At 41.8% G+C, this 18,245-nt stretch overlaps 1 protein-coding gene across 3 annotated transcripts in view; it reads left to right on the top strand.

The window, feature by feature from the left end:
• Positions 1-18,245, top strand: part of ADGRA2 (adhesion G protein-coupled receptor A2) — a 167,292-nt gene that overhangs the window by 128,117 nt on the left and 20,930 nt on the right. For all 3 annotated transcript variants that reach the window (XM_075858450.1, XM_075858449.1, XM_075858451.1), the window contains exons 5-8: positions 1,302-1,373; positions 1,454-1,617; positions 1,721-1,934; positions 14,473-14,637. In XM_075858450.1, coding sequence (XP_075714565.1) covers positions 1,302-1,373; positions 1,454-1,617; positions 1,721-1,934; positions 14,473-14,637 — 615 coding nt within the window. The remainder of the gene's footprint in view (positions 1-1,301; positions 1,374-1,453; positions 1,618-1,720; positions 1,935-14,472; positions 14,638-18,245) is intronic.

Here is an 18,245-nt window from a genome sequence, read left to right as displayed (position 1 = left end):
CAGGATCCTGTTTTTTTTAAATGCTGCTGGGGAACCCGCTCGATCCACTATATAAGGCTGCGCCTCCATCCTCTTCTGCCCCAGTCAATTATTCCCAAGCACTGTAAACTTTCAGATTGGTTGCGCTGTGAATATTCGGAGAACGTGATTGGTTTATGTGCAGGGTAATGAACATACAGACAAGCAGTAGAAGACTGAATTCAATGAAATGCTCAGCCCTTAGTCAGTCTTCTACTGCTTGTCTGTATGTAAAAACTGAGCTTTTCTTTAAAAAATAAGGACATTTCTAAGTGACCCTAAACTTTTGAACGGTAGTGTAGGTCTTTGCAAAACATAGCCGGGCTTGGATGTTTTTCTTTGTTAGAAAAGGCTTCCGTCTTGCCATCCTAACCCACAGCCCAGACATATGAAGAATACGACAGAGTGCTGTCACATGCACTACACAACCAGTACCTGTCAGAAAGTCCTGCAGCTCCTTTAATGTTCTAGCCTCCCGGACCAATTTTTGTCTTGTCTTTTCATCAAGTTTTGAGGGACGTCCAGTTCTTGATAACGTCACTGTTGTGCCAAATGTAATCCACTTCTTGATGACCGACTTCACTGTGTTCCATGGTATATCTAATGCCTTGGAAATTCTTTGGTACCCTTCTCCTGACTGATGTATTTCAACAATCAGATCCCTTTGATGTGTTGTAAGCTCTTTACAGACCATGGCTTTTGCTGTCACATGCAACAAAGAAAATGTCAGGAAAATCCTAATAGAACAGCTGAACTTTATATGGGGTTACTCAGAATCACTTTAAATAATAGCAGCTATGTACTGACTACTATTTAACATGAGTTAAAATGTGATTGGCTAATTCTGAACACAACCACGTCCCCAATTATAAGAGGGTGTTCACACTTATGCAACCACATTATTGAGTTTTTTTCTCCTCTAAATGATTTCAGTTTGTTTTTCAATGGAATTGTACAGATTATGGGTTACATGAGAGGTGGAAAAAGTTCTGAAATTATTCAATTTTACAGATTTTTTGACATGATAAAAACCTGGCGTTTTAACAACGGTGTGTAGACTTTTTATATCCACTGCACCTAAGGAATGGGTGAACAGACTATTAAAAGACTATACGACAGGATAACTCAAGGAATTATATTTACCGGTGATGTTTGATTTTAGGAAGATATTATCTTAAATTCCATTTTATTTATATGGTTAAATAGAAAGTCATGTTTGTCTTGTGCAAATACGTTGTAGGAATGAAAACGTACTCTAATTACATATATTTAACTCCTTGTAGATTTTTGTCTGGAAATATCTTCTCTACGCTCAGTCCTGGGGTGTTTGATGAGCTCCCTTCTCTGAAACTTGTGTGAGTATTCATACTGTGTAGTCTCCACATGTATTAGTGTCCAGACGAGCAAATGCTGATGGATATTTGTTTCTATGTAGGGACTTTTCCACTGATTTCCTCACCTGTGACTGTCACCTACACTGGATGGCTGTGTGGGCCAAAAATGGTTCTGCTAAGATCTCAGATAGGACATTGTGCTCCTATCCAAGTGCACTTAGAGAGCGACCATTGCGGAACCTAAAGGAAAGTCAGCTAATTTGTGGTAAGGGATCCTTAATCTTTCATGTATGAACACCATGTCCTTTTGGGACTATAAGAAACCAACCAGTTTTTTAAGATATTGTAATAATGTTTTTTGATTATAGAGAGGACCCCAGAACTCCACACACACCAGCTCATCCCGTCCTTGCGACAAGTTGTGTTTCAGGGTGACCGAATACCTATTCAGTGTACAGCAAGTTACTTGGGCAATACCAGTCAAATCATCTGGTATCACAATGGGAAGCAGGTGGAAGAGGGTGAAGAACAAGGGATTATACTGGAGGAGACAATTATCCATGACTGTACCTTTATTACTAGGTATGTGGCATCATAAGAGCTTTCTAAGGGCTGGCACCTCTTTATTGTCATCCTGGGGTCCTCAACAGTTGGTGTGCCAACGTATTTCCACGTTTTCTCACTGGATGGGGTAGAGTTATTCTTTTTTTGTAGACAGGGTCTCCATATATCACAGGCTGGCAGTGCAAGAAAAATTCAGTATTTCCTGTTAGGCACCCGTCACAGCCTCTGTTTAATGTATATGTTAGGTGCTTTCCTGGCGTATACGTCAAACAGAGACTATAAACGCAGTGTTAAAGGGACCTTAGATGTGATCTAATTTACATGTATAAAAATATGTGTGGTCAATACGAACTAGGGAATATTTTTTTTTCTCTGCAAGGATGTTACGTGTGGAGGAAAGGCTATTCAGACATTAATAATCACTATGACATGTCAGAAGTTTGTTGAACGTTTAGTTACCCTTTAACTTGATGGACCTGTGTCTTTTTCAACCTAACTATCTATGAAACCAAGATGCGGTTTAACGTTTCATATAAGCTTATATACAGGGGTGATATATGCCAAATGACTCAAAGAAGACCAAAGAGGGAATCCCTGTGTCATGCATCACCCCCTTAGGACCTTCACTAGGCATAACGCATGAACCAGGTTTGTCTAGGGTGTTCCTTCAACTCCATGTATACTACAATATGTGACATAAGAAATACAGCAGCTCTAGAGCATGCTCTGCACAGTAAATACAAGAATGTCTTGTTTACATTCAATGTCTGAGTTTAAATTTAGCAAATGGCTCTGGTATTACGGCCCCGCATCCTGCTGACTCCAGCCCTGATAAACTGTTTATTCCTAGTTGGCAAATCAGGCCGTTTCCTCTCAGCGTGGAGGCACATCCTGTGCGTTCAGGGACTCCTATCGGATGTCCAATTCCCCTGCCAAGGTGCACCAAGAAACTGAGCAATTGACGGCATATCAGAGTCACTTGGCCCACCTAGTCTGTGCATGTTTAATTGTTACTGCACCGGCAAAATAACACTTGGGAAAAAAAACACGTTATACCCACATTCTTGAGCGGATTCCAACCCCTAAGACTGTAGTGTGGTGTGTAAACTATTGTTACCGTTTACAGTTTCTTACATGACATAGGGTAGAAGTCTCTGCTCAATCATTAAAGTACATTGATACATTTCATGTTTTTGTGTAAATCTGCTACACATAAGACAAATATAGAAAATGTACACATTAAATTAGTGGGCCAGAACTACATGGCAAACTGCTACATGGTAAGTGGCTATGTTGGCACAGAGAAATGCTGCATAACATTGATAGTCCATCTGTAAAAGGGTCCAATACGGGCAGGACAGACTGCAATAATAGCTATGCATCACTTGTAGACTACTAATGTAATCATGTCGACCCTTTCTGCTATATCCTTGTGTCAAGTAAAAAGTCTGTATACTCTGCCTGACACCTCACATTGCTAAAACTGTGATCATGATCACTGTGGGTCTGATCAGGAAACTGCTGCAATCTTAGGCTATGTTCACACGGAGTATTTTGGGGGAGGAATATCTGCCTCAAAGTTCCAAACGGAATTTTGAGGCAGATATTCCTCCCCCAAAATACTCTGTGTGAACAGCAATTATCGCGCCGTTTTTCGCCCGCGGCCATTGAGCGCCGCGGGCATAAAACAGCGAGATATACGCTTTCTCCTGCCTCCCATTGAAGTCAATGGGAGGTTGGAGGCGGAAGCGCCCGAAGATAGGGCATGTCGCTTCTTTTTCCCGCGAGGCAGTTTTACTGCTCGCGGGAAAAAGACGCCGACACCTCCCATTGAAATCAATGGGAGGCGTTCTCGGGCCGTTTCTGCCGAGTTTTGCGACGCGGTTTCCGCGTCAAAAAACTCGGCAAAATACCCCGTGTGAACATAGCCTATACGCCTTTGCATACTGGGCTGGACAAATCTTAGGAGCCAGGTAGCCAATTCGTCTAGAATTTTGCTGCAGGCACCAAACTTTTTAGTTTTTTTTGTGTGGATATCTATTGATTTGTATTTTCTGACCACAAAAAAAAAATCAAACTGGCAACTAAAGTCTACTATTTTTTACCCCTGCATTACAGGGTTTTTCCCGTGAGTCAGCTATTGGTGGCTTATTTTTAGCATAGACCATCAACGTTTGATTGCTGGTGGTGATCCGATCCCAGGACCCTTGCTGATTGGCAGATTGAATCACTGAGACCCCCTCATTGAATACAGAGTCACAGCGGCTAGTCTGTAGGGGTGGCCATGCCTGGTACTGCAGCTCATTTCAATTAAGTCTGCTGATCAGCAGGGGTTTTGAAGGTCAGACCCGCCCAAAATCAAACAATCAATGTAATCAATGATAAATTATATTTGTATCATTTACACCAGCCAATTAGCCAGCTAAAATCAATGGGAGGAGGATTCGGAAGTTTTTTGCTGCTGATTCCGATGTGGTTTTCGCATAAAAAAAAACTGTCAACTGTGGAAAAGATATGCTCTATGTATTCTGTATGTTACATAGTTACATAGTTAGTACGGCTGAAAAAAGACACATGTCCATCAAGTTCATGTATGCATGATTGATGATTTATGAGTCCTCTCATAACAGCTATAGTTCGCCCATAACAATGACAGCCAGAGTTCCCCTTTAACAGTGCCAGCTAGAGTGTCCCCAAAACAATATTAACCAGACTACCCCATATCATTGTCAGTCAGACACCATTTAATAGACAACCTACGCTGGTATATTTAGTTTTCCTGTGGACAGATAGCTAAGGGGACAAAAATATAATTGATTATATAAGGCATTGTTTTCCCCTATTTTCCAAATTCATGACCATGATGCAGCCTAGTGGGATCTGTTCGCCATGTACTGCTCTTTATGGAGGTAACATTTAATTCATTTCATATTTAAATGGAGCTTTATGAATTATAAGTGGAATTACACTTTAGGCATGTTATAGAAAGATAATATCATTAAAGTGCTCAGATTGCCCACACGCTTTGTAAGTAGCCATTTCAATTCATAAGAGGAAGCCAATTGAATTGAATAGAACTAAAGTCATCACTGCTTGCACTATACAAGCATAAGTTGCCTTTAATTTAGGCTCTGTTCATACCGCATTGATTGATTACATTTGGCGTATACATTTGGCGTATTTATCTGGAAAGTATCCATATGTATACTGTGACATCCCCCTACACTTATATGGACCAGATGTATGGCAAAAGGGTATCCTTTGGCTGCTTTACGTAAGTCTGGACACTTTTCTTTTATTGCTCTGAAAAGCATAGTCACCTACTCTTTTCAGTTCAACAGGATATGGCAAAATAAAGCCAAAAATCCCTAAAGTTCTAAGTTTTTTTTAATAACACAGCTCAATGTCAGATGTATGCAGCTGTATAGGCAAACATTTGCATTTATCTGCAGTATATTTTTTTCAAACTACCCCAAAGTCATGTCCAAACTTTCATATAGCGTAGGTCTATTTTTTCTGAAACTATTAGGGAAGAGCGCCTCCATGTGGTGAGTTGAAAAATACCATCACCGTGGCAATATGAATACGTGTTCATAGAACGACAGCAGTGTCACACTGGAGCACCTTGGGCCCACCAGAGGAAATAATTCTTGGTGCCCACCATTCAGCTATACAGAAATAATGCAAGAGTATTTTTTAAAATTGTGTTTTAAAGCATGTGTAATAAAACAAAGACAAATATTATCACCATACTGGGACCATATAGTGGTAGATAACAGTTCTACACAGGCGCTCTGCAGACCATATAAGTGAATATAGTACAGTGACATCCAGTGACTCACAGGTGACGTCTTCTCAGACATCTTTCACTTTACCTTTTCTTCTTCATCCGGCCGGCCCAGACCGCCATGACAACGTCTTTCCTGCCACAAATCTCTTCTCCAAAATTTGCAACACAAATATCTTTGACTCCTCGTTTTTCCTGCACCCTCTCCTCCTATTCCCCACCCCCTACAAAAACATGCCAGATGGAAATAATGCATCCTCTTGGTGCCCCACACTGTAATATAACCCCCCTTTTGTGCTCTACACAGTAATAGTGCTCCCCACTCAGTAATAGTGCTCCCTTTAGGCCCCACACAGTAAAAATTCTCCTCTTAGTATTCCACACAGTAATAGTGCCCCCCTAAACAGTAATAGTATCACCTTTAGGCCCCACAATATTGCCCCTCAAACAGTATGGCCTAGTTCACACGTAGCATTTAGCAGGCAGAAAAAGTCTGCATTTTGAGGAATATTTGGCCTGCCCGCTCTTTTTGTCGTGGCTTTCGTGCCATTTTTCTGCCTCAATGGGAGGCAGAAAAACACTTTTTCTGCCCCCCATTGATTTCAATGGGAGGTCAGAGGTGGAACTGCGGCAAGAAAGGACATGCCACTTTTTTCCCCACAAGTGGCTACAAGCCATATGGGAAAAAAAACGGAATTTGAAAAATAAATGGGAGATGATTTCGGCCATTTTTTTGGCATTGATTCCAATGCAGTTTCCACGTCAAAATCAGCGCCAATAAACTTAGTGTGAACCGGGCCTAATAGTGCCCCTTTTAGTCCCAGCAAGGTAATCATTCTCCTCTTAGTGCCTCACACAGTAAAAGTGCTCCTTACACATAAATGCCTACCTATGTACTCCCACACAGTAGCAATGTCCCAGAAATTGCCCCCTTTGTGCCACCTATAGTAGTTAGGTCCCCTTTTGTGCTGCCATATAGTAGTTAGGTCCTTTTTGTGCCCTCATATACTGTAGTAGTCAGGTCTACTTTGGGCCCCATATAGTTAGGTCCCCTTTCTGCCGCCCATATACTACTTAGGCCCCCTTTGTGCCACCCATATAGTAGTTAGGTTAGGTTCCCATTTGCCCCAATGACAAGAAAAAACAAAAACCTGACCTAACCCCGTTCCCACGATAAGTGGATGGGTCCCCTGCCAGCTGTTTGTGGCTCGGCACAGTGATGTCATTGCGTTACCTGCGACTGGCCACCAAAGTCCTCTAGGCTTCTAGTAGGCCATAGGCCTTAAAGAGGCTCTGTCACCAGATTTTGCAACCCCTATCTGCTATTGCAGCAGATCGGCGTGCAATGTAGATTACAGTAACGTTTTTATTTTTAAAAAACGAGCATTTTTGGCCAAGTTATGACCATTTTTGTATTTATGCAAATGAGGCTTGCAAAAGTACAACTGGGCGTGTTTACAGTAAAAGTCCAAGTGGGCGTGTATTATGTGTGTACATCGGGGCGTTTTTACTTCTTTTACTAGCTGGGCGTTCTGACGAGAAGTATCATCCACTTCTCTACACAACGCCCAGCTTCTGGCAGTGCAGACACAGCGTGTTCTCGAGAGATCACGCTGTGACGTCACTCACTTCCTGCCCCAGGTCCTGCATCGTGTCGGCCACATCGGCCCCAGAGGCTACAGTTGATTCTGCAGCAGCATCAGCGTTTGCAGGTAAGTAGCTACATCGACTTACCTGCAAACGCCGATGCTGCTGCAAAATCAACTGTAGCCTCTGGTGCCGATGTGTCCTCGCTCGTCCGACACGATGCAGGACCTGGGTCAGGAAGTGAGTGACGACACAGCGTGATCTCTCGAGAACACGCTGTGTGTCTACACTGCCAGCAGCTGGGCGTTCTGAAGAGAAGTGGATGATACTTCTCGTCAGAACGCCCAGCTAGTAAAAGAAGTAAACACGCCCAGATGTAACACACACAATACACGCCCAGTTGGACTTTTACTTTAAACACGCCCAGTTGGACTTTTGCAAGCCTCATTTGCATAAATACAAAAATGGTCATAACTTGGCCAAAAATGCTTGTTTTTAAAAAATAAAAACGTTACTGTAATCTACATTGCAGCGCCGATCTGCTGCAATAGCACATAGGGGTTGCAAAATCTGGTGACAGAGCCTCTTTAAACAGCTTATGGGTTACAAGAGTAAACGGTGGGGCAGAGAAATAGAGAGCCAATGGCAGGCAGGGAGATGCAGTTCGCTGCCTGGGCCCATTGGAGTATCTTCAGGTCCTCCGGTGGGCCATTCCGATGCTGGACGACAGTGTAGTCAACTGTATTGAGAATTTGAATGCATGTTCACATGATTGATATTCATGTAGTCACCCGTATACAGCTGATAAACAGTACATGCTGACAAAAAGTATACACTAACCACCATAATCACATAGGGATCAGAATAGATCTACTGGTGTTAATAACGGCAAATCAGATTTCAGTTATCATTTGGAAAATGCAGTGTAACAAAGTAAAAGCTAACCTCTGATTGGTTACCAGGGGCAAAGTCATAGTTTTTTATTTGCAGTTTTATGTAGAACTCCCTTAGCATCAACTTTACAGTACAAATTCTTGCAATAAACAATCACGTTGAATGTAATGGGTTTTAGATCCATAAAAGCTATTACATATTTCTTCACATTATTCATAAATGCCATTTACTTGCTTGGCCGGTAATACATTCTTTGTTTATCCGGTTCCAGTCTGCTTTCCAACAAGGCTTTTTTCTCTTCCATTGTGACACAATCCTGGTGCTCAGACAAAACGTATACATCATATGAAGTTTATGTGTAGCAGACAATACGAGTGAGGCTGCCAAGGTCTCCAGACTACTACACTGAATCATTTATATCAAACTTCATGTCTAGTTCACTTCGGGTCACGTGTTTCATTCCGGACAGCTAGCTGTATATACAATCTAACCGGCATTGCGGTACATCAGGAGATGTTTGTTAGGTCTAAATGTTCTCTACAGGTTTGCTCGTAGAGATGGTGGAATATATTAAAAGGGTTTTCTGACACAAACCCCTTTATAAAAAGAAGTCGGCGTGGTGATCAGCGGCTTCTGCAGAGGCTATATAATGCATGGACGCCAGGTTTGACAAAGCGAGAGCCACTCTTAGGCTATGTTCACACAGAGTTTTTTTGCAGGCAGAAAATTCTGCCTCAAAATTCTGTTTAGAATCTTGAGGCAGATTTTGATCTGCCTGCAAGCCGCTTGCCGCGTTTTTCGATGCGTTTTTCGCTCACACCCATTGAGCGCCACGGTCAAAAATGCCGTGAAATACTCTTTCTCTGCCTCCCATTGATGTCAATGGGAGGTCAGAGACGTAAACGCCCGAAGATAGGGCATGTCGCTTCTTTTTCCCGCGAGCGTTTTTTTTCACGGGAAAAAAACGCCTCCACCTCCAATTGAAATCACTGGGAGGCATTTTCGGATGTTTTTTGGCACGTTTTCTGACGCGGTTTCCGTGTAAAAAAACTCAGTGTGAATTGGGCCTTACAGAACTGCACTTTGTTTAGGGGGTCTCAAGTAGGGGAACCCTCTCCATGACTTCCATATGACCTCATAGAGCATTCTCTTCTGAAAACTTACCTTGTATAAGTCATTGAGTTTTCCCATTCTGTCAAGTCGTGAAAAATTGTAATATGTTTAGTATTACAATTCCCACAGGGACTGTCACCAGTGGCTCACCAGAGCAAAGTTAGGAATGGGCCCCCCATCACCTAGAAAACCCAACTGCAGTATTGTACACAGCAGCATAACTACTTAGGGTATGTGCACCCACACTAATTACGTCCGTAATTGACGGATGTATTTCGGCCGCAAGTAGTGGACCGAACACAGTGCAGGGAGCAGGGCTCCTAGCATCATACTTATGTACGATGCTAGGAGTCCCTGCCTCGCTGCAGGACAACTGTCTCGTACTGAAAACATGATTACAGTACAGGACAGTAGTTCCACGGAGAGGCAGGGACTCCTAGCATCGTACATAAGTATGATGCTAGGAGCCCGGCTCCCTGCACTGTGTTCGGTCCGGTACTTGCGGCCGAAATACGTCCGTCAATTACGGACGTAATTAGTGTGTGTGCACATACCCTTATACTTGACCAGCAAGCAAATGAATAGTAGCTCCATAAAGTAGATGGTGTCATAGAAAACAAGATAGGTAAACCGTATTTTTTCTCCTCGAAAAGGAACAATGTTCTTGCAAATAAGTGGGACTGACACAGTCCGTGGACAGTTGTGACGCTGTTCATGTGGGAAAAAAAGCATTTTTAACATTGTAAAATTTCCTTCCACAAAATGTCATTATTTTAACATGGGAAATTGAGACGGCAGTGTCAGTCTGTTAATGTCTTTCGTTCTGCTTTCTTTGGATTGGCACGGTAGCTAAACCGGACTCTTGGAAAGAATTATGTTAGGGAGATTAAGGGTTTTTATTTCCTGAACATAATATCACATAAAACATAAGTCAGCACTTACAGATAAGATGATTTGTGTGTAACCAGTGTGAACAATGGTGACCTCAATTCACTTTTATAGTGGCAAAAACAAAGCATGCATAAGTCTTTCAAGAGTTAACTCCGGACATTACCCAGCCTGATTCATAGCACATTTGTTTCTCTGTGCTTCGCGTCTTTCCCTCTTATGACTTTCCTACAGTGGTTCTAGAGAAATTGTAGACCCTAGAACTTTTGCATTAGGCCAGGATCACACAGGCAGTTTTTATGAGACAAATATTTTGATGCAGTTTTTTGAGACAAATCTAGAAGTGGATGAAAAAAAGAAAGGAAAAGTATAAAGGGAAAATTGATTCTTCTCCTCTCTTTTGTATCCACTCCAGTGTTTTTGCATCAAAAATTGCATGTGTTATTCCAGCTTTAGGCTATGTTCACACGGAGTATTTTGGGGGAGGAATATCTGCCTCAAAATTCCGTTTGGAACTTTGAGGCAGATATTCCTCTCCCTGCACGCCGATTTTCGCGGCGATTATCGCGCCGTTTTTCACCCGCGGCCATTGAGCGCCGCGGGCATAAAACAGCGAGAAATACGCTTTCTCCTGCCTCCCATTGAAGTCAATGGGAGGTCAGAGGCGGAAGCGCCCGAAGATAGGGCATGTCGCTTCTTTTTCCCGCGAGGCAGTTTTACTGCTCGCGGGAAAAAGACGCCGACGCCTCCCATTGAAATCAATGGGAGGCGTTCTCGGGCCGTTTTTGCCGAGTTTTGCGACGCGGTAAACTCGGCAAAATACCCCGTGTGAACATAGCCTTAGGCCTCCTTCACACACAGAAATTTTCTAGCAACTCAAATTGCATCAAAAACGCTTCTAAAAACACTGGCGTTATTAAAACATAACATGCAGTTTTTTAAGGCGTATTTAGTGTTGTTTTTGGTGCCGTTTTTCATTTAGTGTTATTTTGTACATACTTTTTTTTCTCGCGTTTTTGAAGAATGGGGTTCTATATGGGGCCTGTGACCACCGGGGCTATAATAGCAGAGGCAGGGGCTGGTTTGCTCATTTCCAAGGGGAATAGGAGGTCCTTTTGCTGCAAACCCTTGCCAGCTTTCACCTGCCAACTACTCTTGGGTCGGAGGAACTGCAGTCCCATGGACAGGCTGCTTGGGATCTGACGTGGGCTTCTGATACCCAGCCCCAAACTCTTCCTTTTTATTCTTTAGCTGTTTTTCTTTTTTTCTACTCTCTGTCCGCACAGACTGTTCCCGCTCTCGCCACTGCATTCCCTACTTTATGTTCTATTTTCTTGCTCCGCCTTTCATCCTATCTCACTGCTTTCTCCTTCCCTTCTCCTGCTTCCGGTGGGCAGCGGTTTCTCTTAGTTGACCGCCTCTTTCACTGTCTGTTTGCTGCCCCAGACACCGGCAAGTTGGCGGAGCAAGGTCCTGTATCACCTCCTCTCACGAGCTGCTCCTCACTGCTTTCCTGCGGCCCAAATGAGCTATATATCGGGCACAGGGAAGCAGCATTTAAAAGGCAGTTCGCTGACCCCACCCTCCCAACGGGTTCTTCCTCTGGCCCGGTGCTAGAGACTGCCCTGCATCTCACCGATGAGTTGTGCATAGCTATAATATGGACCCATAGACTCTATATCTCTGATTTTATATAAAGGCATACAGATTTTTTTCTGTCATATTATTAATAAATACAAAAGAAAAAAAATTGGCCTGCTCCATCGGATGCTGTATTACAGAGGTACTCCTCCCTTGAAGAAATACTGTTGAGGGATGATTACCCCGTAAAATGGCACTGTCGTGCTTTACACAGACAACACATTGCACGGAGCATCATACAGCGGCACTCCTAGTAAAGAACGAAATCTTCAGCTAAGCCATCAAAAATAAAGAGAACACAATTCACCAAGTAACATACATGTACTGGTCCAATAATCCTGCAGTAAATATATTTATTGGAGAAAGGTACATGATCCTCTAGGATTATCAGTCCTAGAGGTTTTCCCAAAACTCAGCAGTGTGAAATGCGTGGCCAACCACAGCTTCAATTTCAGCAGCTATCTGATCGCTGGTAGGTTTCCATTTAGAATAAAAGGTTGTGGAGAATCCCTACTGGCTAAAAGAAACCCTTGATAATAAGTTGATCACAAAGTGTCTCCCTGCTGTGACCCCCAGAAATCAGCTCGCTACCACAGGGGAAAAGAAGTATTACACAGTGCTCATTCATACCAATGTGCTTTGTGTGTACTGCAGTACAGGACAGGTCCTCCGAATCGAGAGATGCTCTTTGTAACTGTTCTCTACTCTGGGTGAGAGATAAGGATTCTGGACAAAGGACTACTCTCTATTAACTCAGAATTCCTTAATAAGGTATATAACAATGGATTTTCTAAACTAGACAACACCTTTAAGCAGTCTGCAGAAAACGGACACACTGTGTTATGCCTAGGGCAGGGCCTGAGTGGGCGGTGCATGACACAAGCACTCTCTCTTTGGTGTTCTTTGAATTCCTGCATCATGAAAAATGCTGCTGCATATTACTGACCTAGTCTGCAATGTGTGATTGAGGCCTAAGACAACCAGACAAAATTGTAGTAAAAAATGGTCCTTTCAAAGGAGAGTGCCAATATACATAGGATGATAATAATAATATAATAATAACCTTTATATAGCGCCAACATATTCCACAGAACTTCACAATTCAGTGGGAACATGTACAGACAACATCAGACATTGCATAGTGACTAAGCCCATTTACAATTCAAACAAGAGGGGTGAGGACCCTGCTCGCAAGAGCTTACAATCTATGAGAAAATAGAGAAGACACAAAATGTAAAAAGTGCTTGTTCAGTACAATGGTCCAGCCGTCTTTTATACAGATAGGGTAGTACACATAAAGCTGCATGAGCCGGTCACTAGCCAGTACCTGTGCATGGCAGACATGAAGTGCATTAGGGTGCAAGGGTTCGAGTAATAACAAATAATGGTGTGTAAAGGAATTTATGGAATCTGATAGATAGGCTTGCCTTTAATGATATGGTTTTAGGGCGCGCTTAAATTTGTGGATTGTCTGATTGTCTGGGGTAGCACATTCTGGAGAACTGGTGCAGCACCAAAAAAGTCTTGAGATGGGAGCGGGTGGTTCAGGTTATGGAGGTTGTTAGTCTTACTTCATTGACAGAACATAGAGCACAGGTAGGGTGGTAGACAGAGATGAGGGAGGAGATGTAAGGAGGTGCAGCACTGTGGAGGGCTTTGGAGAGTAATAAGTTTGAATTGAATTCTAAAGTGCATTTGCAACCAGTGTAGTGATTGGCACAGGGTAGAGCTGTTGGTGTAGCGGTTGGTTAGAAAGATCAGCCTGGCTGCTGCATTAAGAATATATTGTAGAGGGGAGAGTTTGGTGAGGGCAAACCGAATAGTAATGAGTTACAGTAGTCAAGACGAGAGTGAATCAGAGCAACAGTAAGTTTTAAGGAATATAAGGTAATTGTAAGTCCATCACATAAAAATCTGGTCCAAATCAGGGTTGGTCGACCCATAGAACTGACATCTCAACTAGAGTGTCTTGACGTTGTGATCTTTAAAGGCTATGTAAAACTTTGAAAGTTATTTTTTTTTAATTATAAAAATGTCAGTCAGTGTGTTTGGTGCAACTTTCAAATTAGTTTTTATTAAAAATAATTTTTACTTTTTGAGATACAGCTGCTTTGTATTCTCTATACAGAGCAGCTGTATCGTTCGCTGAATCCTGTACCCGTCAGGTCCACGAAACTCTGCGCATTATCCACCTGTTATCCATCACATCTAAGCTCATAACTTAGATGTGATATATTACAGGTGGATCCTACGTGTAAAAGACACGCAAGACTCGCTGTCACTGAACCCGTCTGCGCCGCGGACCTGAAGGATTCAGGTCTTCGCGAACTATACAGCCGCTCTGTATACAGAATACAGAGCAGCTGTATCTCAAAAAGTTACATAATTTTTAATAAAAACTCATTTGAAAGTTGCACCAAATACACCGACTGACATTTTTTATATATATATATATATATATATATATATATATATATATACTATATATATATATATATATACTATATATATATATATATATACTATATATATATATATATATATATATATATATATATATAAAATCACTTTCGAAGGTTTACATTTTCTTTCTCAATGGTGTGTTATCTCACTACGCTGATCATTCACCTTCTTTTTTTCCCTTAGTGGTCTGATCCTCTCCAATATCTTGCTGTCCGCTAATGGGGAGTGGGAGTGCAGTGTTTCTACCGAATATGGCAACATCAGCAAGAAAGTGGAGCTAGTGGTTTTGGAGACTTCTGCATCATACTGTCCCGCTGACAGAGTGACCAACAACAGAGGAGACTTCAGGTACTGTTTCTCCTTCATTCTAGCTTCAAGCCGGCTCACATAAACCAAACTTTAAAGAACATTGAGATCAACAACATTCATTAATACTATTTCTTTTTCTGTCAACATGGCTTTTAAAACACACCTCATGCACACGACCGAGCGTGCCGTCCGAGTCCCGTCAGTTATCCGAGGAAAGATAGGACATGTTCTATCTTTCCTCAGACCATTTTTCACGGACTCGATTCACCTGTCAAAGTGAATGGATCCGTGAAGACTATCGGGTACCACTCGGATGCCGTCAAAAACGGCATAGCCTTTTGTTTTTATCCCCATAGGGATACATAAGTATCCAGGGTATAGGACAAAATTAAAATGTGCATCGAGTAAAATTCATAGGATGGCAGCCAACACAAATAAGAGTTCACAGTGTATATTCAACGCAGAAGTTTGTTCTCAGTGTATATTCCTATTTAAATTTAGTCAGATGTTAGGTACAATTTCATATTTTTATACACAGCTCCAAGCTCAGGCTGGTCTCTTCTCCCTCTGATGTGAAACTGCATAGGGTCTTCCACATGCCGCACAGTTTTAGTAAAACCAGCCCAAGGCTTTTAAGCAGTTCTATATTTTTCATTAAGCACAAAAGTCCAGTGCCTGGGCCGGTCCTAAAAGAAAAGATGGCTGACACTCAGGATCGGTGCCATGTTATAGTTGACGAAGTGGGTGTTGAAGCAGTAGCCAATTCTTTTATACAGATGATGGTACTTGTATAGTAAATAAGGGAAACACAAGGAACATCGTTTTTGAGTGACTTTATGAATTGGATGCTTTAGAGCACCATGCGCCTACACGATCCTTAAAGGTAAATTCAGTTCTGGTTACACTGACCTTCTATCTTAGGAGGAAATGGGGAAACAAAGTTCTGTATTGGTGATGGTGTTTGGTAGTTTCCTCAAGCTTTTCTTCTAAGTAGTATTCTTAAATGTTTTTTGTCATAGTAAATATGTAAAGCCCATACATGAGATTGTTCTACCACTAAGTGATTATCAATGGTCTATTTCTCCACAATCATAGGTGGCCAACTTATAACAGATCTAGTACTGACCTTGGTCTAAATATCCAAATAACTTCTGGCTTTTCATTGCCTAATAATTTAGCAGCTCACCAGCAATGATCTGGTCATCTACATTATTATTTGACATAACACGTAATATGGTAGACTATCCCACTACAGATTAGGCAAATTCACAAAATTAATATCGCGGCCTGAGTGATGGAAACTTTGACATGACGAAAAAGCGCTTTTTAATAAATATGGCAGCTGTCTATTATTTTAATAGACAGAAATCCTGCTAGATTACATGAATGGCTTGAAAGTGATTACAATAGACACTACATTATAATTTATTAACATATGACCATGTTTTACCCAGAAATTGGCAATATATAGGAGATTAGCAAAAGCCGCCATTTAGGAATGTAATTACTTCAGCTTGTTTCTACAGCAGCAGTAAAACCCGATTTTATGGCTGTCCTTCTGTGCACTACAATCATTTACAATATCAGATGATGGTTATCCCTGGGACAGAAAATAGGTGGTAATCTGCTGACGGTGCTAGAGAAGGGTCATTGGCACATTTACAAGAGATTTTATTTTATGGCATAATGAATCATACAGTTAGGGGAAATAATTGTCCAACAGATCTGAAAAATTTGCAAAATGTTATTGTCTGTGCTGGCATATGCTTAGTATATCAACCATGGGACAGAAAGAATGTAAAAGCTCAGTAGCAGTATTTTATTATAAGAAATGGTTGAGGTAAGTGGTTTAATTTCAAAAGACCCCTTTAACCTATCCCACCTCCCCAAAAAATAAAATTGAACATATCCATTAATGCACACCTGTGTGTTAATAAAAAGTACCAGATTTTAAAGCAATTGGTTTTGGCGCTGAAGGTGTTAAACTGGGCAGGTCTGATCCCATCTGTAAGCTATTAACAAGAATCGTAGTGAAGGCTCCTTTCACATGCTCTGTCCTGGCAGAACACGCAGGGCGTAAAATTCAAGGTGTTGGAATTTCGCTTGGCCATAGAATAAAGGGCTATATGCCGTGCCGAGCAAGCGGTCTCTGTTGCTTTATGGAGTATAAATTATCGGTGCAGCCAATGTGGCTTCAATTAGCCAGTCCCCTCTCCTCCCACCGCTCTCCTTTCTTGTGCCTTCTGAAACCGAGAAGGATGTAGGAGTAGGTACCAAGGGAAATGAGAGATTTGCAGAAGTAATATCCAGGCAGAAGCTGTTACCAGATGTTACATCAAATCCTGCTTTATCTTCTTCGGCGATGTTGGACATGCAACAGGGTTCATAGACCAGGTGCTGACATTCTTAGGGGCCCACTATGGAATTTGGATGGAGCCATCTTTTCATCTTTCTCCATGGTTGTTCATAGTGCCCCAATCCTAATACGCATCAGTCTGCATACTGTACCTACAGTAAGTGGATCTTGGTCCTATACCTTTATAGCTGTGTACTAGAGCTATTCCAGGAGTTCTCTGTAGTATTTATTTACAAATGTTTTCATCTTACCTATTTATTTCATGTTTTTGCAGCACTCCTATCTTGGAGGACCATATGGCACTGTTCATCCTGAGCTTCCTGGCTCATGAATATGATGCCAGAACTACAAAACTCTTGTGGCACTTAGGGCTCTAGCCATAATCGAGTCATGTACATTACTCCTAATATAACACCCATAGAATCGTATAGGGCACTACTGTACCTCTGTATGACTGAGATCTCATACGAAATGCAACAGATAGAAATTATGGAATGCTCCATCGTGCGCTGTATAACTGAGGTTTTTGCTAGAATATCTCCATAATGCTGTACTGTACAAAGGCCCCACATAGCAGCACACAAAGTGCATTTGGTTTCATTATTTGGAGCTGCAGAGAGTCTTATACTAGCAAGTCAGTAGGAGAGAAGGAACAGGAAGAAATTTAAAAGGATTTTCTTGTATTTGAAATGGATGGTCTATCCTTAAGTTAGGTTAAGATATGATCGATGTTGAGCCCACCCCCAAGACCCCAAACCGATCAGCAGAATGGAGGGGCATCGGCTTTTGCTGAAGCCCGCAGTCCCTCCACTGCAGTACCTGGGACAGTGATGGCTAGCTGGCTGTCAATCCCTATATGCACTGTATAAACTAGCATTAGTGGTTGACACTTTTTGGAAATCCAGCATTTTCTAGTTAAAGATAAAGAAACTTCAGAATATTAAAGAAACAACTGTTTGCAGGTATTTTTAGATTGTATGAAATGCTATTTTAAAAAATTAAGAAAGGAATCCTAATCCCAAGTATGGTTGATGGCAGTCATCCAAGGTATTAGTTGATATTTTGACAGAAATACGCAAGTTCGTAAACCGCGTGAAGGGTCCTCATCGTCTTGCGAGTCCCTGCACTAACATTACACACAGATCACATAAAATGGGATAAAATCGACTCAATTTGGAAATGGGTTTTGAACCTATTTTCTGTGATTTGTTTTCGAATGTTAGTATAGAGACTCACAAGACAATGAAGACCCTTGACGCAGGTTGCGACCTTGCACATTTTGGCCAAAATA

This window comes from Rhinoderma darwinii, chromosome 3 (genome assembly GCF_050947455.1).
Source record: "Rhinoderma darwinii isolate aRhiDar2 chromosome 3, aRhiDar2.hap1, whole genome shotgun sequence".
NCBI lineage: Eukaryota > Metazoa > Chordata > Amphibia > Anura > Rhinodermatidae > Rhinoderma > Rhinoderma darwinii.
This window is presented reverse-complemented; position numbering and strand designations above follow the sequence as displayed.